The 24,849-nt window shown below is 37.9% G+C and overlaps 1 protein-coding gene across 1 annotated transcript in view; it reads right to left on the bottom strand.

Annotated features, from left to right (window-relative positions):
* LOC102861291 (interleukin-1 receptor accessory protein-like 1-like) overlaps positions 1 to 24,849 on the bottom strand; it is a 1,697,309-nt gene that overhangs the window by 691,786 nt on the left and 980,674 nt on the right. The window contains exons 4-5 of the mRNA XM_006885045.1: positions 22,246 to 22,432; positions 18,588 to 18,741 (exon numbers count right to left, since the gene is read on the bottom strand). Of these exons, the coding sequence (XP_006885107.1) occupies positions 18,588 to 18,741; positions 22,246 to 22,432 (341 nt within the window). The remainder of the gene's footprint in view (positions 1 to 18,587; positions 18,742 to 22,245; positions 22,433 to 24,849) is intronic.

The raw sequence follows: 24,849 nt of genomic DNA, 5'->3' as shown, positions 1-24,849 counted from the left end.
TGCCAAGAGAACAAACAGGGGCATCATGAGTTGCAGTCAACTTGATGGCACATCAAAAGAAGTCACAAATTATGTATGTATGTTACAAATAGCATAGGTCACAAATAACGCATGTCAAGTTATTCACTTGTAAAATGCTACATTGGCAGAAACTGTGATACATGTATGAATGAGAGAGAGAAGGTTAGGGGGCTATTCCACACAACAAAAAGCCTCATGGATTTGGTTTCTTGTTATGGAGGTTTGTTGTTGTTAAATACTGTCGAGTTACCTGTGACTCATAGAGACTATGTACCAACAGCTCTGAAGCCTGCCCTATCCTGAGCCTGTCTCACTGACACACCCACCACCATTGCCCCAGTCACTGCATCAGTCCATCTCATCTGGGGTCTTCTTCTCCTGCACTGTCGTTCCACCCTTCCAAGCATACTGTCCTTCAACAATGTGCCCAAAGTATAGGAGATGAAACTTCAAATTCCTAGCCTCTAAGGAAAAACTTGGTGTCATCCTCTCCAAGACAGACCTATCTGTTTTCTTGGTGGTCCACAGTATGTTCAAGACTTTTTGAGTACCACAACCCAAAGGCACCAATTCTTCTTCTGTCATTCTTAGTCACTATCCAACTCTTTGATACATAGCAAATAATTGTGTCTGGATCAGGCACATCTTGATCTTTAGACTGACATTGTTGTTTCTCAGTACTCTGGAGAGGTCCCTGAAAGCAGAATTTCCCAGTGCAATTAGTCTTTTTTATTTCCTGACTGCTGGTGCCAAGAGTGTTGATTGTGGAGCCAAGCAAGTGGTAAATAGTTAACAACCTCAATCTCTTCTCCATCCATCATGGTGCTGCCAATTGGCCCAGTGGTGAGAATCTGTTTTCTTGATGTTGAACTTCAACCCATATTGAAAACTACTTCAGGTGCTCCTCAGTTTCAGCAAGCAAGGTTGTGTCATCTGCATAATACAGGTTGTTGGTGGTTTAGGGTCCTGATTTCATGAGACATCAAGTCAATTGACCTAATAACCTGTTTAGTGTCTTTGTTCTACTTCTTCTACATCCTATTATTTCAGTGTATATATCTGGTCTTAAGTTTGCAAGGCATGACAATTGTCTGAACAATGTGGGTAGAATGATCGGCTTCCTCTATCATGAGATCATTAGAACTAGATACTACCCAGCTACAATTAGTGAAAATTGAGAAAAGATTCCACAAAAGAATCCTGAAGAAATATAGAACAGGATTTAAAAATCTTTTGGACCCCATACTTAATGAGTGATGATGGTTGATTGAAACTCCTGAAACTACTGCCCTGGAATAATATTTAATAGTAAACCAAAAGTATTTCCTGAAGTCTTCTTAAAATCAAACAAGAATTTAGCTTAACTAGTGAAAAAATGTGCCATGAGCACAACAGTCTTTTAAGAACTATCTATGCAGGGTGAAATTGACTATATTAACTTGAAAGATTAATAAAAAACTTTCGGGGCAATGTATTTCTTTTTGTGTGTGTGTATTTCTTATTTAATAGAGGAACATCTCAGACAGTTCAGTGAGCATAGTTGCATAAATGGATGAATGCACAAATATAACTAATGTCATGTAGACACTATTGAATTGGTGGATATTTTGTTCTGTATATTCTCAACAACAACAACATAACAATTTTCTAGGATAGAAAGTGTTGCTGACTTTAGTATTCATGATAATATTTATTCTCTCACACCAGCATAAAATAAAGGAGATTTCTACTCTCAAGCACTCTTTCTGTTGTTGATTGCCATGGAGTTGAGCACAACTCATAGTGACCCTATGAACAAAAGGCCTGAAGCCTTTCTATAACTACAGACATTTATCAAAGTTCATAGTTTCCAGAGGCATGTTGTTTAGGAAGTGGATGCCACTCCTGCTTCCAAACCCGTCTCAAACTGGAAGCTCCACCACTGTCCACCATGGGTAACTATTATGGCATGTGACAACCCAGTGACGCAAGGTTCAGCATCACAGTAACCCCAGGCTGCCTCAGTACGACATATTGACAGAAGAGTGCTGTACCACTTAGGAGAATGTTCCTCCAAAATATAACAACTTTAAATACAAAGGTCTTGTTGACTCTAAACAAGAGGCATAGATTAAAAACCCAACCAATATTACTTTGCTTTTTTTTTTAACCTGGAGACACTTTCTCTGGCTAATTAAATTTTTCCTTGTGATTTTCATTGATACTTCTTTTGTGAGAATCTTCAAAGTCTGTGTTGAGTTATAGCTCACCAGAAAAATCTTCCTTTATATTTTTCTGATGGTAACAATCCATTTGAAAGTGAAGAGAATTTGAAGCACTCACTGAAGGAGATAAAAAGCTTCAGTATTCAGTAAGGATTACACTTCAACATAAAGAAAATAAAATTCCTCGTAATAGGATCAATAGATGAAATTAATGGTAAAGGGATTGAAGTCATCAATTTTACTATGATCTAGGAGTTCTGGTGGCTTAGTGGTAAGCATTGTCAATCCAAAGACATATGGTTCAAATCCCCCACCTGCTCCTTGGGAGAAAGATTGGTAATGTCCTCTCTTGTGGTTTATTGCCTATGAAAATTTGTTGGAAGGTCAACTATTAGCCAGTTCTGACTAGATGGTACGTAAAAACAGGATCCAAAATTAACAACCACGATAGCAGCACTCAAGAAATCAAAAGAAGTGCTGCACTGGGAAAGTCCACATTTAAGGCCTTTAAAGTGTCAAAGAACAAGGATGTCTTTTAAAACTAGTGTACCTGAACAAATACTGGTGTTATGTGCCATTGAGTCACCTGCAACTCATAGTGGTCCTATATACAACAGCCATAAACCCTGCTCTCTCCTGCACCAATCTGTCTCTGACACACTTACCCCAATTAACCCAGTCACTGAATCAATCCATTTAATCGAGGGTCTTCCTCTCCTGCACTGTCCCTCCACTCTCCCAAGCATCATGTCCCTCTGTAAGGACTGATCCCGCCTTGCAACATGTCCTAAGTATGTCAAACCTTGCTTCCAAGGAGCAGCCTGGTCTCCCCCTCTCCAGTACAAACCTGTTTGTTCTCCTAGAAGCCCATGGTATATTCAATACTCTTCTCCAACACCACAGCTCAAAGGCACCAATTCTCCTTCTATCCTCCCTAGCAATTGCCCAGGTCTCTGACACATAATCAAGTGATTGCAAAGACCATGGCCTGTATCAGACACAACTTAGTCTCCAGAGACACACCATTGCTCTTCAGTACTTTGGAGAGGTCCCTAACAGCAGACTTTCCCATCACGATACATCTTTTAATTTCCTGACTGCTGGTGCCAGCAGTGTTGATTGTTGATTGTGGAGCCAAGCAAACTAAAGCTGTTAACCATCTTAATCTCTTCACCATCTATCATGATGCTGCCAATACTCATGTATTTAAAATTGCTTTGCATGGATGCAAAAATTCATTAATAAAAGATAACTGAAGAATAATTGATCCTTTGAATTGTGGTATTGGTAAAAAGTACTGAATATGTCACAGATTGCCAAAGGAATAAACAAATGTGTCTTGCAAGAATTGCATCCAGAATGTTGCTTTGAGACAAAGATGGTAAGATTTCAGCTCACATTCTTTGGACATGTCATCAGGAGGGGTTGCCCCTTAGAGAGAGACATCATGTTTAGAAAGGATGGCACAGGATCAGGCTTTGATTTGTTGGACATATGGTATCTAAGAATTGGATCAACTCAATAGCACACAAATACAAGTGTCAACACCAGCCTGGCAAAAATGCGAGATGAATTTTAAAACTTACAGGCTTTCAGGCCACATGAGGAGTATAAACTGAAATAACTTGATCCACAGGGGTATGGACACTTAGGCTTTTATACAAAAATGCTCAGACCAAGGAAACTTGGCGTGTCTTCTTTCAGGCCTAGTGATGCTTTGTCAGTTCACTTTCATGCTAGCTCCTTTGAAGACTTTGATTATAGGATTTCTGTTCCAACTCTTTCTCCTCCTTTGAAGGTCCAAGTCCTAATCCCATCTATCCAGTTTTAAAAGCCAAGTCCCGGGTTTCCACAATCACTTGCCCATTCCCCACTTCATGGTGCCTATTGTCATTTCTGAGTACCATCGAGTTGGAACTGACCCATAGCTGACCCTCTAGCAGGTTTTCAGAGGGAGTTAATTGCATGCAAGGAGACTGTCCATCTTCCAAGGAACAGTTGGGATATTCAAACAATATGCCTATGGGTTGGTAGTACAACTTCTCATCACTAGTGCTCCTGATGGTGGCCCAAGTCAGGTTCTTTTTATGGCTTTGGTTTTTAGTTCTGTCTTCCCTTTTGATCTAAAATGTGCTTGTGTTTACCTGAATTACATACTTTAAAAGGCACATTTACCCTGCTTAGTGTTGTGCTTAGTGTTGTGGGTAAGAGCAAGCCCACAAATAAGTAACTTTAACACAGAGACATTTATTTTCCCACCATTTGCGAGGCTGGTGGAGTGCTACCAAGTAATTTGTAACTTAGAGAGACTTGGTGTCCTAAAAGGGAAACCAGAAAATGGATCCATAAAGTTTTCTAGGTTGTGAAATTTATAGAAGGGTTAGGTGGTACAGCAGATTAAGGTTACAAACTGAAAGACTGGCTGTTTGAATTCTCTAGCTGCTCTTCAAGAAAAATAGGCAGCTTTTACCAGTGAAGATCTGCAACCTTCCAACACCCTTATAGAGTCATTCTCCTCTCCCCTATAGAGTTTCTATGTCACTAGGTTTGGTTTTTTTCTTTTAATTTTTACAGGAGAAGATTGCCTGGTGTTTTCCTTTCAGAGCCACTAGGTAGGTTCAAACCAGGAAACAATTTAAGTGGCTATATTAGGAAGGTAAGTTAAGATCACTGCTATTGAGTCAGAACCAACTCAAAGCTGACCCTCCAGTGGGTTTCCATAACCTGTAAACTGTATGTAACAAGACTGCCCATCTGTCTCCCAACGAGCAGCCAGAGGATTTGAACCGCTTGCTTTTGGGTTAGCATTCATTTCCTTATTGACTAGGTACCAGAGCTCTAAAGGTGTGAAAAGAGAAGTCTTAATTCAGTTACTTGCTAGGCTACCAGGTAAGACCCTGTTTTTTTTTTTTTTTTTTGTGAACTCTGAGAGAAGGTCTTTTAATTTTTCTTCTTCTGTTGCTAGGTTCCCTGATGAATCTTCATGAACTAGCATCTGACTTCATTCATTTGGGCCTATTTGATTTTGTGCCTCACATTGTTTCTTTTACATACAGAGAGGTTGGTTTATGACCTCATTAAAAGGACAGAGAAAACATTTTCCCCAAAAAAGGATTACATCCACAGCAATAGGGATTAAGATTTACAACACATTTGAGGGTCAGGGACACTGCTCAATCTGTAACAGTGTGTTTATCCTGGCATTCTTGGTTTCCTGGAAGGGAAGGGAGACATCTCAGTAACCACATTTCTGGAAATGTATTTCCATCGTTCTTCAAATTCAATGGCCTGTATTAAGTGGAGAATGAAAAAATTGCTTATTTTCAAGTCAATTTATGAAATCGACTAGAAGAATACTGAGCACTTTTCAAGCACTTGAGAATTTTTGAAGTATAGATAAATTGAAGTAATAAAGATTAAATGAGTCATTACAAATAATTTGGGGGGGAGGAAATCCTATTCCATAGCAATCAATCAGTGTTAACGACCAAACAATTGTTCACAGGGTCACTATGAGTTGTATTGGGCACGACGACACCTAATAGAAACAAAATGAAGCTCTGTCTCACATACTTTGGGCACATGGGCAGGAGGATTGGTCTTTGGAGAAGGACACCATGCTTGGAAGGGTGGAGGGACAACGCAGGAGAGGAAGACCCTGGATGAGATGGATTGATAGATACAGTAGCTGGGGCAATGGGGGTTAGTGTGTCACAATCAGTGAGACTGGCTCAGGACAGGGAAGGCTTCACAGCTGCTCTTATGGTCGCATGTGACTCAACACATAACAACAATATCAATGAAAATCATTCAAATAAATAGAAATCTTGTATCCATCAAGGCCAAGAATAGCACATTCCAATTTTGCTTTCAATGTCTGTTATGTTCTAAAATAAACGCATATGTTGTTTAATAATAAAATCATGCAAAATTTTGGCACCTTGACATTAAATCTTCACTTTACTCATATTCAGACAGTTCATTCAATATACAGAGATATTAAACAATAGGTTACTCACTGTCAGTTGTTTTAGTAGAATTTCCATTAGAAATTACTCATGAGACAGGTCTTTTGCTCTAGGGAGTAAATTCTAATAACTAAGATTAAATGCTATTGATCCATTTCACTGTATTGATCAGCTTTATTCCATTTTAATTTAAAAAAAACGAATTCGTCTAAATGGTCCTTGAACTGCAAAATATGCCAAATCTTTATTTCTAAGAATAGCTTCGAATGAAATAGATTACAGTTAATACAAAATATTATTCTGATGGTTCTTGAGTATCAATTAAGGCATGTTCCCAAAGACAACAAGTAATGTCTGTAAAGATATGTAAAGATTCATCAATGCCTGCTAACTTGTACTCAGTAAAGAGCATGTGGATCTATGAATCAAATCAATGACAAAAAGTTTTCCTAAAAGGATTCCATTTTTTAAAGAAATAGAGGGAGGAAATAGAGGTAATCATTCTACCCTTCCACCCCAAGATGTACCCTAACACATCATTTAATTACATCAGTGGCAGAAGGATTAAACATCTTATAGTCAAATGTGTTTCAGTTGAACTTCAATAATAAATCTTTCAGAGCAATCAGCACAGTTAATATGAAAACTACAATGCCTTGCTATTAATTATCCTTTGGAGTAAATCATCGACTGAAGTTCAGGAAATTAAATTTTATTCCTGAATTTGTCACCGTTGATGCTTTGTGACCTTGATAAAGCCACTTAACCTTTCTTGCCTCAGCTTCTTCATCCATAAACAGATGAGGAAGATGTGTCTTCTGAGAGCATAAATTCTGGCCACGGTTGATTGAAAGCAGTTTAAATATGTTGCTACCTTAACTCTTAAAAATCTTACACCATAAAAACGCTACTGAAACCATCACATCCCTGTAACAAGTCCATCATTCTTTTCCTTCAAGTTAGTTTTCTTTTCACACTCGCCTGCTGAATAAAGCACTGTTCTTGCCCATGCTTACATTTAATTGGGAAAAATATTCCTCATCTTAACTTTGCCTTCATTAGATCTCTTACCATTTCTTCACTATTCTATGTTCCAGCTCCAGAAAGTAACACTTTTTTCCCACCTAGCCAGACTCATATGCACATTTCCTAAGGTAAATATAAAAAGTTTCTAATAAAAAGAACATCTGTAATTATAGGACAATGTTTTGAGCAAAAGGAAAGTGGTTAAAATTGATAATCATATTATTTGATCAATGTCACTGAACAAAATATGTATATAATATTTACTCCTTTATTTTTTCTTGGACCTAAAATTGGAAGGAGTGGCATTGACTTCCTAAACAACATGCCTCTGGAAACCCTATGAATTTTAATAAATGTCAATAGTTGTAGAGGGGCTTCAAGCCTTTTGTTCATAGGGTCATTATGAGTCATGCTTGACTCAAAGGCAATCACCAACAACAATCTTCCAACAAAATTATTTTTTGCAAGGGAGCTCTGGTGACCAAGTGGCAAGAGGCTGCCCTGCAATCCCAGAGGTCTGTGGTTTGAGTCCACGAGATGCTCTGCTGGAGAAGGAGGGGTAGTCTCCTCCTGTACCAGTCAGATCCAATTTGATGGTACATGCACAAAAAATAATTTTTTTAAAAAAATTAAACAATTTTTTTTTGCCTGAATAATTCAGATGCTGAGAATAGTGAAGATGAATGATTTTTAAATTAATACGTCTTTTATAGACTATTCTACTGACACGATACTTTCCCGGGACCCACATTCCAGCACAAAATTTCAAACAAGACTGAGATTAAAATTGGTCTGAGTGTGAGCTGGAGTCTTGTACAAGGAGACCTGGGATAGGACAATTTTGACCAAGTGTAGATATTTTCTCAGTTTTAAAGAATACTGAAGCACAGAAACAGAAAAAATACTATCATCAAATCTTCACTTACAATCTCAAATTTACTGATTGTTGTTCAGTTGGAACAGACTCAATGCTAAGCCTGCAGCCCATTTTGGAGGCTGCAAATTGTATGAGAGGAGACTGCACTTCGTTCTCCCACAGAAGCACTGATGGATTCTCGCTGCCAGAGAGGCTCAGCAGCACAGCTTCCTAACTCATGAGTGTAAGCCATGAACACATGCTATTTATGGTTATTAGGATATTATTCACTTTCTTCTGGAACCTCAACTTTTCTTTAGGGTACCACTCTTTTTTCCATGTCACAGTATGCAGAAGTGTAAGCTTAGGGCCCGAATCCTCTGGAAAGAAAAGATTGGTTTCAGAATGGTCATATGATCTCCTCCTGGACAAGGAGTGGCTATACGTGGCCGTTTTCTCATGTGACTAAAGAGCCTGCCTTGGTTGGAGTTCTTCAATAGGGAAAAATGCAGCCTCCTTATGGGTCATTATAGAATTGGTGATTTTGCTGTGGTCCTGGAATTCACAAATGGAAGAAAGAAAATATTGAAGTCTGATGATATTATCAGAAACCCTGGATCCAGCCAGGCTGCAAAGTGTCATGTCAACTATATGAAACAGTAAGATCCACTTTGATCATGCCAGCTGGGGGGAAAAAAAAGTCACTGATAATTGCTACTAAAAATCTCAAATGACAGAAATTCTAAACAATCTGATTTTCTAATTGAAAAATACTCTATAAACTCCTGCTTTTTCACAGAGATGTCCGTCGACTCAAAGTCTACAATGAATGGGCCATGAAATGCATGTGTGGGGATATGTATATTCTGTACATAAACCAGGAAACTCTGGTGGTGTAGACCCTGGGGAGTTGGGCTGTTAACCCCAAGGCGGCACTTCTCTTGTGCCTTCAACTGACTGACAGCTCTGCAAGAGAAAGACTGGTGAGCCCCTCTCCTGCAGTTTACAAGCTCTAAAAACTCCTGGGGTGTCAGCTATGAGTTAATTCCACTATACGTCGGTTACAACTTGAAGGCAATGAAGTGAACTCTATGTAAAGCAGTATATTCCTATATAAAAATTCTACAGAAATACATGTCTATCTCTCTCTCACACACAAACAAGCACATAATATAACATGATAGATGGTTGTTGTTATGTGCCATCGAGTCGTTTGCGACTCATAGCGACCCTGTGTACAACAGCCCTAAACCCTGCTCTGTCCTGTGCCAATAGCACTGTCTCTGACACTCCCATCCCGATAACCCCAGTCACTGAATCAATCCACCTCATAGAGTGTCTTCCCCTCCTGCGCTGTCCCTCTACTCTACCCAGCATGATGTCCCTCTCTAAAGACCTGTCTTTCCTTACAACATGTATGATAGATGGTAGCATTACTAATATTAGTCAAGGGAAAAAACCAATCAAACACTACCAAACATCTCTACAAATGGTGGACTATTCAAACACCCATATATTGAAATACTAGGGTATAATTAAATAATTATAATTAAAAAATTAATTATAAGTAATTAATACATTTCAGAGAAATGTAATAACATGTATAAATGCTTAAAATTTATTTTGAAGAACCTAGAGACAATAAATTTCTTCCTTCCTTCCTTTTAAAAACAGGCAAACTTTGTGCTACTTAGGTGTGCACTGTTTAGCTAGCACAAAACTGTTAAAAATACTTAAAAATGAATACAAAAATCATGATAGTGGTAACCACCTGGGGAGGGAAGACCTTTATAATGAAAAAAGCACAGATGGGCCAGTGGGGTGCCTGCACTGTTTGTTCACTTTCTTCACCCAGCGGGGTTCATCCGACAGCATGCTACATGGCTTCACACTTAAATTATGTAGTGTTAGACAATGTAACAGTTTTGGAAGCTCTGGTGGCCTAGTGGTAAGAGGTTATTCTGCAATCCCAAAAGAATGTGGTTCAAATCCACCAACTAGGAAAAAAGATAGGAAGTCTCCTCCCGTGCAATTTACTGCCTCTGAAAAGTCTCTTGAGGGTCAGCTATGGGTCAGTTCTGACTCGACAGCACAGAACAACATACAACACTTGTTCACTATTAAAAGGAAATTAAAACAGTGAAGAAATATGATCAGGTCTGTGCATTTTTTGGAAGAATTAACAGTGAAAAGCTAAGAGAGAGATGAATGACAAAATAAAAAAGAGGTATACAATAGCACATAACTTCTAGGAAAAAAATAAATAGACTTGTCTGGAAATAGAAGGTAATATGATGAGGTAGGGGATCTAGAATAGAACACACCGTGCTGGAATAACTGTTCAAAAGTAACAGGAAAACAGTTTAATTTATTCCTGTATTTGTAGCCCAGAACTGAAATTCAGAGAAGCACTTAACACCTATTGAAGGTGATGGTATTTATATTGTTTAACATAAAGCTCAAAGCAAAGCAGCAACAGAGAACATGGAAAAAAAAAATAGTGTGAGAGTTGGAGGTATTAGCCATACTGGAGTGTGGGACCAGGAATGAGAATGTTATTCAGTCAGCCAGGTGACACACTTAGTATTTATCGAACGACAAACCTACTTAACATGTTGCCGCAAATGATGGCAAACTGTGTTTCTAAGCTTCGTTGTCAATTTAAAAGTGTGCAGCAATGTGTTAAGAGCTACTGTTATTGGGTGGTATCCATGGTTTTCGTTCATAATGACCCAATGTTCAAGAGACTGAAACACTGCCTGATTCAATGCTATCTTCACAATTGTTCTCTCTTTGGTCATTGTTTCATTTATAATCTCTCTTTTTTTAATTACTTTTAAAAAGCATGGCAGAGCATGAATAATGTGAAACACAATATATACAAACTTTGTGAGCAAACCAATGTAAAATATTTCAAAACAACCAAAAAACCTCAATGTACATGAACTGTGTAAATTTTTTTTTTTTTAAAAAAAGCATGACATCAACTTAAGACTAGCTAGGTGAAAAAAAATGGAAGTAAATTAATTCCTTCAGTGAGAATGGCTGACATTGGTCAGGCATTTCACTAGCTTTTCATTTGGGTGTAGAACTCAAAACTGAAGATGCCAATGTCAGTTTCTATTTCAGCTCTGACATGATGCCCAGTTTGTTGTTGTTACACGCCATCGATTCAAGTACGAATGATAGTGATAAATGCCAAGTTTAGAATCCATCATTTTCCTCAATGTCACAAAAGAAAAGCTGGACAAAATAAAAACCAACTATGGTATAGTCTTACCATGTGTTCTAGCAAATACTCCTTGGTATGCACTCAACTCACCTGAAAACACATACCCACACGTATCCTCCATAAGCAGCTTTGTGCCTAACCTCCAAGATGAAACCAACCAAGCTGCCCCAGACTGTGCTACATTTGCACCACAGAGTATTACTCAGCAACAAAAAGAAATGTGCCGCCAATTTATGAAACCCATGAACAAACAGAAAAGGCATCTTGCAAACTGAAAAAAAAAATTAAAAAAAAAAAATCAACCTTTGGAGAAAGTTCCTTATTGGATGATTTTAATTATATGGTATTTTGGGGGAAAGTGAAACTGTTGTTATGGTAAAAAGTCAAAAGCTGCCAGGGCTTTAAGAGGGAGGGAGTAAAATTAAACAGGTGAGATACAAACAAATCAAACCTCAATCTCATTGTCTTCCAGTGGATTCACACTCATAATGACTGCCCACTGAGTTTCCTTTAATGAAAGCAGACTGCCCATCTTTCTCCCATAGAGTTGCTGGTGTACATTAACTGCTGGAGAACTGCAGCCTTCAGCAGTAAAACACTTTACAGACTTTGACACCAAGGGGATTCTAATTAAAAGTGAAACTATTCTGTGTGATACTGCTGTGGTGGATATATGACACTATTCATTGTTAAAATAAGTACAACTTTAGAGCATACTGAGCCTTAACACATGCAAGTGAAAGAAAAAAAATAATTCAGAAGAGGAAGGAATTCCAGGATAAAAATACAGACTTTTACAAAATATTCTGCATCACAAACCTGAAATAAAAAAACAACCAAAAAAAAAAACAACCCAGCACATGACTGAAATGAAAATAAAACTAAAAATGAAACCTCACTGAATACGGAATAGTTGGTGTTGGGTGGTGTTGATTGTAAACACCTTTGGAAATGAGTGGAGTCTGTAAGACTATTGACAAAATTAATTGTACATAGCACTAAATATTCTAGTTGATAAGGTTGTTTCAGGTTAACAAGCCTATACAAATTAACACTTATGTTATTTCTATACATACGTAAGAAATTGAACAACTGAGTAAATTGATGATGGTGGATGGTGAAAGCCAAGTTTCTTGCTGGTAGATTAGGAAAGCAATAGATAAGCAGAGGGAAGAGATGCTAGAATGGATTTGAGTTGGAGCCAGCAGATTGAACTTTAGAATATTATACATGGTTACACATATTTACAGACTTGTTATATATATATGTGATTTAGTATATGCATATACATGTGCATATATCAATATTTGCATAGATATATCTATACATGTTGTCATGTGCCATCAAGTCACTTGCAACTCATATGAACCCTTTGTACAACAGCTCTGAATCACACTCTATCTTAAGCCAACCTCACTGTCATCTCCGACACACTTACTCCTATTATCCCAGTCACTGAATCTATCCATCTCATCCAGGGTCTTCCTCTCTTGCACTGTCCCTCCACCCTTTTAATTATGATGTCCCTCTCCAAGGACTGATCCCTCCTTGCAACATAACCAAAGTACATCAGATGGAGCTTCAGAATCCTTGCTTCCAAGGAGCAGCCTGGTTTCACCCTCCCCAGGTTGAACCTGTTTATTCTCCTAGTTATTGTTGTTAAGTGCCATCAAGTAGCCTGCGACCCATAGCAACTCTGTGTACAGCAGCTCTGAACCCTGCCCTGTTCTGAACCAGTCTCATTAATTCTGGCAAACCAACCCTCATTGTTCCATTTACTGTATCAATCCACCTCATCTGGGGTCTTCCTCTCCTGCGTTGTCCCTCCATTCTTCTGAGCATGATGTCCTTCTCCAAGGACTGGTCTCTCCTCGCCATGTGCTTAAAGTATGTGAGATCGAACTTCAAAATCCTAGCCTTCAAGGAGAAATTTGGTTTCATTCTCTCTAAGACAGACCTATTTGTTTTCTTGGCAGTCCATGGTATTTTCAAGACTTTTCTCCAGCACCACAACTCAAAGGCATCAATTCTTCTATCACCCTTAGTCATTTGTCAAGCTTTCTGATGCATAGTAAGTAACTGTGAAGACCATGGCCTGGATGAGGCACACCTTACAGTCCTCGACTGACATTTTGCTTTTCAGTACTCTGGAGAGGTCCCTGACAGCAGATTTTCCCAATGCAATTTGTCTTCTCCTTTCCTGACTGCTGGTCATCATCCTTGTTCATTGCCTAGTTTTCTGATGCATAGCAAATGATTGTGAATATCATGGCCTGGACCAGGCACACCTTAGTCTCCAGACTGACATTATTGCTCTTCAGTACTTTGACTTTCCCAGTGCAACTTGTCTTTTAATTTCCTGGCTTCTGGTTCCAAGACTGTTGATTGGGGAGCCAAGCAAACTGAAGCTGTCAACAATCTCAATCTCTTCACCATCCATCATGGTGCTGCCAATTGGCCCAGTGGTGAGAATCTGTTTTCTTGAGGGTGAAGGCTGCATATTCAAGGCTGCAGTCCTTGACCTGCTGCAGCAAATGCCTCAGGTCCTCCTCAGTTTCATGAAGCCCTGGCAGTGCTCACTAGTCTATGATAGGAAATTTGGCAGATAGCTGCCTGGTTAACAGACTTTAAGAGATTTATATTCGTTCCCATTCCCAAGAAAGATGCTCCAACAGAATGAGAAAAATCAAATACTCTTCTCTTTTTTTTTTTTTCATATACTCTTCTTAGTATCACAGGCAAACAAAATTCTGAAGATTATTAAAAAACAGCCAGAACAATGCCAGAAGTTCAGGCTGGATTTAAGGCAATATTGTTGTTATTGTTTTTTAGTGCCTTCGAGTCAAGCATGACTCATAGTGGCCATGTGAACAAAAGGCCTGAAGCCCCTCTACGACTATCAAAACTGATCAAAGTTCATAGTTTCCAGAGGCATGTTGTTTAACAAATGGATGCACTCCTGCTTCCAAATTATAATTAACCCACAAGTACACAATGCTGTAAATAATGATTGGATAAATACATGTGAGAGGGTAGACAATTATCTATGAGGAAGGATTTTAAATAATCAGTGAGGATGCTCTCCTTGTTCTAAGAGGCAGACAAAATTCTACACCGTAAGTGTAAGCTGCTCATAGTGACCTCCTTCCTCTCCCAGAGCAAGGCATGAAGGTGGCAGGGGGAGAGGGTATTAGTAAATTTACAGTGGAGAATCCTAACAAACTCTGCCTCCGCCACGTGACCATGTGACATATTGTGGTAAGAACAGCATTTCACCCCTGTGGTTTGCCTCCCAAGAACACATACCACCCAGTCTAATCACAAACACATCAGACAAATCCTAGCCGATGGGCATTCTATAAAACACCTGAACACTGAAAACAAGGTGAATCTGAGAAACTACCACCACCAAGTGGAGTGTAAGGAGACGTGACAAGAGAAGGTACTATACACTCCCAGATAGGATCCTGGACCAGCAAAAGGACATTGGCTAAGACTGAAGGAAATCAGAGTAAAATATTAACTTTGATCACTAACAGTGAGCTTATACTAATTTCTTAATTTTAACACATATATCATGTTAATGGATTAATGCGAGATGTCCTTATAGAGGAAATGAAGGACAGGAGATCTTCTAAGAAGTCTTAAGACGCTTTAAGATTAAAACTTCTTACAAAATCTGTTGCACTTGACTCTAAATAGTGCCTAGTCTAGTAGTTGCTGTTGTGTGCTGTAAAATGATGCATTACCATCCAGAGAACTGCTCACCACTATTGCTGCGCGGAGAGATCCAATTCAGATTCTAAGGACTTGTCTTTCATTCGGCCACAGGCAAAAGGAGCATGTTCTAGAACCACATCCTTTAAAGCAATGCTGTGCATAAATAAATGTAGTCAATAGATCTGTTGTTTACCCCGAAAATTCCTTTTAATACATACAACTTCTATGCTCCAACAGCTCGTTTATCTACACATTATTTACATATTTGGTCACACTCAAACATTGTCGAATCACTTATCGTCCAATTCAACGATGTAAGTAAGATTAACGTTCACTCGTTACCTTGGATTGCGAACCTCCTCATAGCTGACTATCCAGCAAGTTTCTCCAGTGGAGCAGCTTCAGGATTTGAACTACCTGCCTTTGAGCTGGCAGCACAACTCCATATCCACTAGGCCACCAGAGAGCCATGCAGACAAGATTAAACAAGCGAGAAATATTGATGATACTCAGTTGAATGCAACTTTCCGCTAACTTCCACTCGGGTGTCAGAAAATACAACTTCTTTTCACAGAAAGAAAAGGAGGTGAGGTATTTTTGAAGAAGTAACATTTAGGGAAGTATAGTAGAACTTGACAGCACTGAGGAGGAAAGTTCTAGTCTTGGTTCTAAAATCTCCTGTAATTCAAAATCACCAGTGGTTCCTGGGCAATCCCTTCTACACAAACTTGATGGAGAATCACTATGCATTGGCAGCATTTCAATGACAGTGAGCAGTAGTAACTGTAGAAGTCTTGGTTCGAAGAAACAGACTTACAAAAGTTACTGTTTAAACCCAGTGAACTTCAGAGGGTTCTGACTCATAGAGGCCCTCTGTTGGGTTTTTAAGGCGGTAAATCTTTACAGCCTTTACAGGAGGAGAAAAGCCCATCTTTCTGTTGAGTTCCTAGTGGGTTCAAAACACTGACCTTATGCTTAGCGGTCCAACATGCTACACAGTACACCACCAGGGTTCATTTCTTCACAGGAAGAGTGGTACCATATACAAAGAGCAAACAGCCAGAGACACACAAAGGGACAGACACAAACACATACACAGACACACCCACAGACACACACACACACAGAGACACACAAAGGGACAAATGGAATGGGAAAACAGATCTAGAAGCAAGAAATGCCCGGGGCCATAGAAAAAGAAAAAGACAAATATACATATATAATTTGTGACTTATTGTTGTTGTTGTTGTTAGGTGTCATTTAGTTGACTACAAATCACGATCACCCTGTGAACGCTCTATCCTGAGCCTATACAGAGTGAACAAGAGAGAAAAGTCTGGATTTTTAACTCCTAGCCTCTAAAATCTATCAAATTCCTATTCTTTTAAAGCCCAACACTTGAATTTACTTTTGTGGTGGTGGTGGTTGTTACAGCAGCCCTAAGTAACTAAGACATTTACCAAACATCAATTCTATATTGCAAAGGGGAAAAGATGAGAAATGCATTCTATTTTCTATTCATAAAATATCTCTTTTCTGTTATATTTTAAAATTTGAACTCCATAGCCAATTGCTTTTTATTCTATCTAATGAAGTGAGGATAAAAAGAAATCTAAGACTTTAACTGTATATTATAAAGGAAACCTGAAAGTAGAATGATAAATCTGTATTATTTCACTAGCCCATTAAAATTATAGGGAGTACAAGTAACATGTGATTAGTTTATATTTTAAATAAAGAAGCCTATTACATAGCCATATAATAAACTAAAGGACTAAATTGTACACATTCTTATAACAGATACGTAATACAACCTAAATACAGACCTTTTGTTAACCTTTCAAGTATATATTCTACATTTCAGTTGTTGACTTGAGCTGATATTTATCCAAGGCATTAGCAGAAAGCCCTTTCTCTGTTTAAATACCTATTCTTTCTGTTGCAATAATTACTATTCACCAATTCCGTGAATCAGGATCTAGTGGGTAAGCCAAAGTGTTTAAGAAAGTTAAAACAAAATAGCTGATTATTACAAAACACTTGAATGTGTGGCATTTCATATTCACAAAGAAAAGTTTTATTTAAATTGATGGACAGTGAAGAATCTCTTTAAATGTTTCATTTACAAGAGAAGAAAATGAAGTAAATATAAAATATTCTGTTCATATGATTTAGCTAAGGTAAGGAGCTGCGCTGTCATCCTAAAGGCACACAGTTTGAATCCAACAGCTGCTCTACAAGATGGACAATCAACATTATGCACTTCACTACCTCTGAAAACTTACCAGAGTGTCAGCCATGGGTGGGTTCCAACTCGACGGTACACCAACAGCAATAACAAGGCAAAAGCTACCACTACCACCACCGCCATCACCACTGTCAGCGAGTTGGAATCCACTCACAGCTGACCCTTCGGTGGGTTTTCAGAAGCTGTAAATCTTACGGAAGGCGATTGCCCATCTTTCTCCAAGGGAGTGGGTAACAGACTAGGACTGATAGAGACGGGCTACCTTTTGGTTAGCAGTGCAATGCCCTACGGGCTATGCCATCAGAACTCCCTCTGAGGCAAAACAGTCATCTTTTTAATGTAATTCTGTATGTGCTTGGCAAACATGTTCATATAAAAGTCACACAAGAAGGCCCTCTCTTTAAGAGCAAAAGAAGAAAGCTTTTGTGTTGCTTTCTATTCTTATGGTACCACTTTCAATAACAAAAATTTTTTAAAGTTATCAATGAGATTTTTCTTGACATGAAAATCACCAAAAAAACAAAAACGAAGAAAAAACCCACAACCCCCACCCCAACCCCAACCCCCAACAGACATTTAGAACAATTTCATCTTTTGCAAATCGACTGAGAACGTATTACCTTCTTTAGTTCTCACCAACACACTTGGAAATAAATATGGCAAATTCCATGATCATCATTTTAAGCATGAGAAAAGCAATATTCTGAAAACTGTGGTAACTCAAGCTAGGTCAGGTAATTAGTAGTTGTATAATTACAGATGATTTTCTACTCTTATCTTCTTTCACCCAACAACCAAATAACCATTGTACCTAATAAAATGCTTTTATTATTTCAGAAATGGTTATTATAAATCTCCCAAGAACATATATGCCAGATTTATAGAATGATAAATGAATAAAACAAAAAAGTAATTTTTTTTTCTATTTGGGACAAGGCAGAAAGATAGAGGTAGAAGACTTCATATATTCCATACCTTTGCTCTAGAAAATTGCTTCAAAGAATGGTACCATTACAAAACACAAGCATAATTTTCTGAAATGGTAATCTCATTATTTCACTTTCATGAGCTAACATTTCTATAATTCCCTCAGCATATTCCCTTTCACCTTCCAAATATATTTCCGCTTAAGAGGATTTACAAGTGAGGAGGAGTAAATTTCACCTATAGGCATCTGTTTAGCATTTGGTTGAGTTCTTCTTTCAATGCATTAAGTTTTTTTTAAAAAAAATCAATCAGTATGTAGCACAACAGGTAACGTCTAAAAGCCACTTTGACTAATTATATATGAAATACTGACGATTGCTCTTACCTGTCACTGTCAATTCAGTAGTTCTTCTTACAACGAAGCCTCCATATTTTAATTCGCAGGTGTAATTTCCAATGTCATCTTCTCGGACTTCTCTAATAAGCAAAGTATCTCTTTTGAACACAATGCTTGGCCTCCATGTTTTTGTCCTACATTCCTATATAAAACACATTAAATTTGAGTCATGTTTATAGTCTTTGAAATACAAAGTAAAAAGGTATTTTAATGAGCTTAACCGGAAGACTGTTGTTGTTGTTGTTGTACAACAGAGCTAAAACCAAACTATAGCTGACCCTCTGGTGGGTTTTCAGAGGCAGTTAATTCATGGGAGGAGATTGCCCATCCTTCTCCCATGGAGTAGCTGGTGGATTCAAACTGTGTGCACTCAGGATTGCAACACAGCTTCTCACCATTAGGTTGCCAGAGCTTCCCTAAATTTTTATTCTAAAAGGATGAAGGAGTTTAAAATTATTCTTCAAGGTTGTCATTTTTTCTTTAAATTATTAATGAAACCAGGTATATATATCATTAGAATTGGAAAAGAGCATTTTTAACAAGTTTATTTATATCTATGACCATTGTCCCTAAATCTGTTAAGCATATTCTTCATCTAAGAACGGGGACTTATGTTAAGATTAATTGTGGCATTGTTTTTAGAAGTAAACACATTTGATGATTTTTGGAATTCACCATCTTGTTATTCCTCCCGTGTGATTTACTGCCTCTGAAAACCCACTGGAAAATTATCAGTAGGTATAGACTTAATGGTACGTAACAACTACATCTCATTACTGGTATGTATAGTACAATGCATTTTAGTGAAAAATAACAAACAAAACCAAAACCAAACCCCTTAAATCAACTCAGTTAATTCTTCAGAGGAGAATTTTCCCATTTCAATATTTGAAATCTATTAATACTGCATTTAGAAATCACTCAATTGCTTCATAGCATTTGCATTCTATAATCCACTTAAAAGGCTACATTTATATGCCAGGTCTTTACTGTCCTATAAATACCTCTTTCATTGTTGGTGATGGGCCTACCCAATTACGGTCTCTGAATTAAGCTTTGAGTTATAATGATGTTGGCTCAGGAGATTTCTGTTTTTGCCAAAACACAAGTCCATTTCATCAAGCCAAATTTCAGATCAATAGACTGAGGATAAAATCTCTCTAAAACCATTGACACTTTGTATCTGTCATATGATACCTAAAAAATCTTATTGCCAAATGACATTTTTTCAGACTATTCTTTTGTTTATGTGGCTCAATGCTTTTGTCTAGTCAGGATTGAAGCTTTCCAGTTATTACAGACAAAAAAAAATAAAATAGGCATTTTGTGTGCTTTGTAGTAGGAGAAATACATCATCGCTTGTTAAAGGATTCTGATAGTGATATTTTGAAGATTGTGTATGTCTGCATAATCACTATGTCATTTAGATTAGATAAAAATTCAGAGTAAATAAAAGTATCAGAACTTAGAAAATACTATGAACTGAATATACAATAGGTATACTTAGCTTGACGTTTATTGTTTATAGTCTTTAAACCTCATCTAGGTAGAATTGATAGGGTAAGCCCTGACTCTGTGGGGTGGGGTGGGGGGAGTCTGAGAAATCAAAGACACATACCAAAACCTAAATTCAAAATGACTGTGGAACCATCTTAAGGAGCAATGGGAAAGCAGCTATTCTCTAAAGTTGTGAGAGACAAAGGGAGAAAATGTGTGCGTGTGTGTTTGTGTATTTAATCTCTCATCTTGCATACATTTTTGAGATCCTGTTTGCAAAAATGAGAAATGGCACACAAGGGTACAAGAAAAAGCATTTGTCCTTTAAGATGCTGGGGCAAATTCCCTTCATCTGTCCTTCATTTGAACAGCCATCAGGGCTAACTCAGAGTCTACATTTGCAAGATACACAGTCATGGAGCAATAAAGGTGGGAAACATGGAAACAATTTTTAAAATGGGAGGGGGCGGGAAGCACACAGGAAACTCGTCACCCCAGGAAAGGAAACTAGTAAAGTTACTATCTGAGTGTTTTTAATACAAACATAGCGTGTTTTACTGGACAGTTCTTTTTGTACGTTTTGCATCTACCACATGTTTCCCAGACTCAAGCCTTGCTTGAGTCTTGCGGCAACCTTGCACTGTCAAAGTCTCTAAGACATTTTCTTCCCACAGCTTGTGCTCACTGTGTGTCTCTGTGTCACATCGGGATCATCCTCATATTTACTGTCTAATCAAGCTGCACATTTGAAACGTTAAAAAAATTCACTGCTATTACCCAACTAATAGACTACAGGTTAGCATAAACATCACTTTTATATGTGCTGGGAAAACTACCCCTTGAAATATCTGTGTGAGTCTTTATATGGTGGTGTGCACTTGATTGCTGTGGTCTGCAACAGAACTTGCAGTATCTCCAAGTGATGCCTGTGTTGGGTAGAAAACCAATGGCAAGGGAGGAAAAAACCAAAAACCCTTTTAAACTTTTTTGTTGTTCTAAACCCACCATTGTTGTTATCAAGAGTCAAAGTTAAGTCTTCGAGAGGGGCATTGCTTATTTTGGCAAAAATCCTCCCAATAATTGCAATGGATTAGTTTCTTATCTCATTTTTAACAGGCTTTGTGTTTCTGATCACTCCATCATGAAGGCTCCCACTATGTACTCTGACATGTATGGATCGAGCTACTGGGAAGTGGTTTCCTAAATTCCAATTCCAGAGGGTTAGACAAAGCACTTTAACTGCCAATCAAGCAGATCCCAGCTCATGGCAATTCTCCACGGGTTATTTGAGGCTGTAAATCTTAGAGGGAAGGTACCTCCCTTCTACCTCCTGCAGAACAGCTTACTGGATTTGAACTGCTGGCCTTTATTTAGGTATGCTACCAGAGAGCAAACATTTTTTAGGACTCTTTAAACCAAATAAATATTCTGCAGAGACAGTCATAATATTAACATAGCAACAATGTCTATACTATAGATTCTTGAGCACTTTCAAGAACAAAATTTTCTTTCATTTGTGCGATAAATGCAAGTGTATATAAGTCTAGAATTCTAGTCAAAGTTAATGATGTGATGGGCAAGAATCAAAGTTGGGTTATTCTTTCAAGTTCAAAATTGCTTGTGGTTTATGGACAAACCATTATGTTTCTACTACTGTAAATTGAGTGAGAGTCAATGTTCATCAGTTATCAATTCTCTAGTATGTGGGCTTATATGGAAAAGGACTCGAGTAGGAACAAAGTTCCAGACATTAACAGGATATTCAAATAAGAATCTGTCTACCATATACAGAAGGGGCAAAACAATCCTTTCTCTTTTTCTATGGGGACATTTTGGACTGCTGGTGCCAAAACCTTTCAAGTAAATGTGTAATATAACCTTTAGATCCTGTATTTATCAATCCAGATGATAACAGACTTGAGAGAGTTGTCAATATAAACAAAGCTTATCACGATATACGTATTAATTAAAATTCATGGTCAATGGTTTAGAGAGTTTAATGACCACCACAACTTGCTGCAGCGTTTTACGAAGGAAGGTCTGAGTTGTATATAACAGCCACTCTAAAAAAAAAACCCATCTCATTTCACTTCAGAGTAAAATACACATTAATTTATCCATAGGCAATCAAAGTATCCACGGTTCTTACCTTGTACCAAAGGATTTCAGGTTCTCTGGTTGGTAGTAAAAAATCTTCTATGTCACGGCATGAAATTTCTTTGCTTTTGCTAAGTTCAGCTTTCTCGAAGTACTTCATCTTAGAATTGTAGCACAGTCCGGTATCATTTTCACCCACTGTCAGCGAAATGGACACCTTCATACAGTAAGTGGAGTTTCTGTAACAAAGCAAGAGAAATATGGTGATTTGGTGAGAACCACAAGCAAGTGCCAAAACACCATTTGATGCTACCTCAGCTTATTCCACAGACTCACTCTCGTCACCTAGCTCAACAACACCGGGGCCAGGGAAGTCAATCGTACCTTCTATGTTGTACACACTGTTATATACAGATTTGGCTAAAAAAAAAAATACTCCATAGAGGCTTTTGTTTCTAGAAAAATAAGATTTACATCAGGTATAAATCAAACTGAGATTTATGCTAAAATAAAAATTTATGCCAAAATAAAATTTAGATATAGGTTAGTCTTGGATAAAAGTACTGAAAAGTCACTATCTTTAGCCTTTTTTTCCTCTTCCCATAGTCCAGTTTGTCAGACCACCAAAACATTCCACTGTTTTTTGAAGAAATCACCATCTCAATAGGTAGGCCTTATTGAATCATGTCATTACACCAGTGGCTTATTTGTTGTGTTTCCGAAATTAATCTTATTATCTGGAATAGTGTATACAGAAAGCATGTTCAGAGAGCCTTCTGGAAGAGCTGGGGCCAAAGGAAGTTTCTGTGTAAGTCATACTATTTATGTTTATCTCAGACTTTCAATGAGACCCTATACCATGGCAGATCCAGTGTTGGCCAATGGGAATAAGTTTCCATGTACTTAGCTTAAGTCCTATAGCAAAAAATCTTGAACAGAGAGGGAGTAAAGAAAAAGTTGAACAAAATTTTAAAACCCCCAGACGTTTTGGTTTTAGAGACTGGTGGAACCCCCGAGACTGTGACCCTTCGATACCCTTCAACTATGGACCTGAACACACCCCTATGGTTCACTTTTCAGCCCAACAACAGCCCTGTGAAAAGAATAACAACATCAGGAAGGAGTATATGCCTTACAATGATACATCAGTCCTAGGAGACAAAAAAAGTAGCATTTGCCCAGAAACAATGGAGAAGGCAGGAAAGGGAAGATAGATGGATAATTCAAAATAGGGAACATGTTTTCAAACAAAATAGGGAACCAATTGAGAAGGATGAAAATCTATATAATGAAATATGTGTATGAATTATCTAACAGAAAATGAATATGCACCACAAATGTTTATCCAGCCTAAAATTAAAAAGAGTTAAAAGAAATGGTAATACCTGGATTGTCTTTAAGAATTAATAATTCTGCAAGAAAGGCTATTTCAGGGAATATTATATACAAAGATGTGAAAGTGTAAAACAACTGCTACTTTTAATGAATTGAAAATAATTTGAAGTGTAAGGTAGCTATAAAAAAACAAACAGGGATGGAGGCAGGAGAGGTGAATGGGAGACGGAGACGGATTTTAAGTCATGTCATCTACTTCAAAGGGTTTTAACTTAATATTGATGAATAATGAAATTTAGATCTTGCAGGCAGGCTGGGTTTTTATGGTGAAAGATGGACTGAAGTGGGAGGAGGATGAAATGCATTAAGAAAGTGAGAAAGAGGGCTATTCATTTAAGAAAAAGGTGGCAGCTTCAACAAAGACAGTGCTTACAGAGATGGCTCTGATGGAGAGGAGGGAACAATTTAAAAATATCGAGAACATAGAATCAATAAAGCAGTGAAAGAAAGATCATGGGCAATTTTTCTCATGTGAGTATTTCAAAGAGGGGGGATCAATCTTTCAGCACGGGGAAAGAAACAACTTTGAAAGAAAAGAGGCAATAAGATTTTAACTTGCATTTGAGACGTCTGGGGGGAAAAGCCCTTTGGGTTTGCTAGCAATGTTGTTTTTTTCATTACTAATTTTATTCAGTCCTTACAGAGACATCGTGCTGGGAAAGGTCAGTGAAAGAGGGCAAGATCCTCAAGGAGATGCACTGACTTGATGGCTACCATATGGGGGCTTGAGCATGGTAAGAGCTGGGAAGGTTGGTGCAGAAAAAGCAAAGGCTTACAATTGTCACCCATAGGTTTGCTGTGAATCCTATTTGATTCGGTGGCAATTAACAACTCAACTAAAAGGTACAAGTCTGGTAGACTAGTGGGTAAGGAGTTGTGGCACCAATTCAAATGCAGGCAGTTCAAATCTACCAGTTAATCCATGAGAGAAAGATGGAGAAGCTCCTTCCATGTGATTTACAGCCTCTTAAAACTGGAGTTTTCAGCTACTCGTCAGTTCAGACTTGATGGCGGCATCATCATCAAATAATGCATGCTTTTTAGGGAGGGTGAAGGAAATGGGAAGGATCTTGTGTGAAAAACAATGTATTCGAACTTTGTAAATAAATTAGTATAAAAGAAAAGTATTTTTAAACATGTAAAAAAAAAAACAAACAAACAACAAACCCAGTAGATCATCATCAACAATAAAACCCCATAAAACATTCTTTTTCAGTTCATTCTATTTTTCTACTTAGAGTTATTTGAGTCAAACTGCTGC

This window comes from Elephantulus edwardii, unplaced genomic scaffold (genome assembly GCF_000299155.1).
Source record: "Elephantulus edwardii isolate Elephantulus edwardi_28Jun2011 unplaced genomic scaffold, EleEdw1.0 scaffold00040, whole genome shotgun sequence".
In the NCBI taxonomy this organism is placed as follows: Eukaryota; Metazoa; Chordata; class Mammalia; order Macroscelidea; family Macroscelididae; genus Elephantulus; species Elephantulus edwardii.
This window is presented reverse-complemented; position numbering and strand designations above follow the sequence as displayed.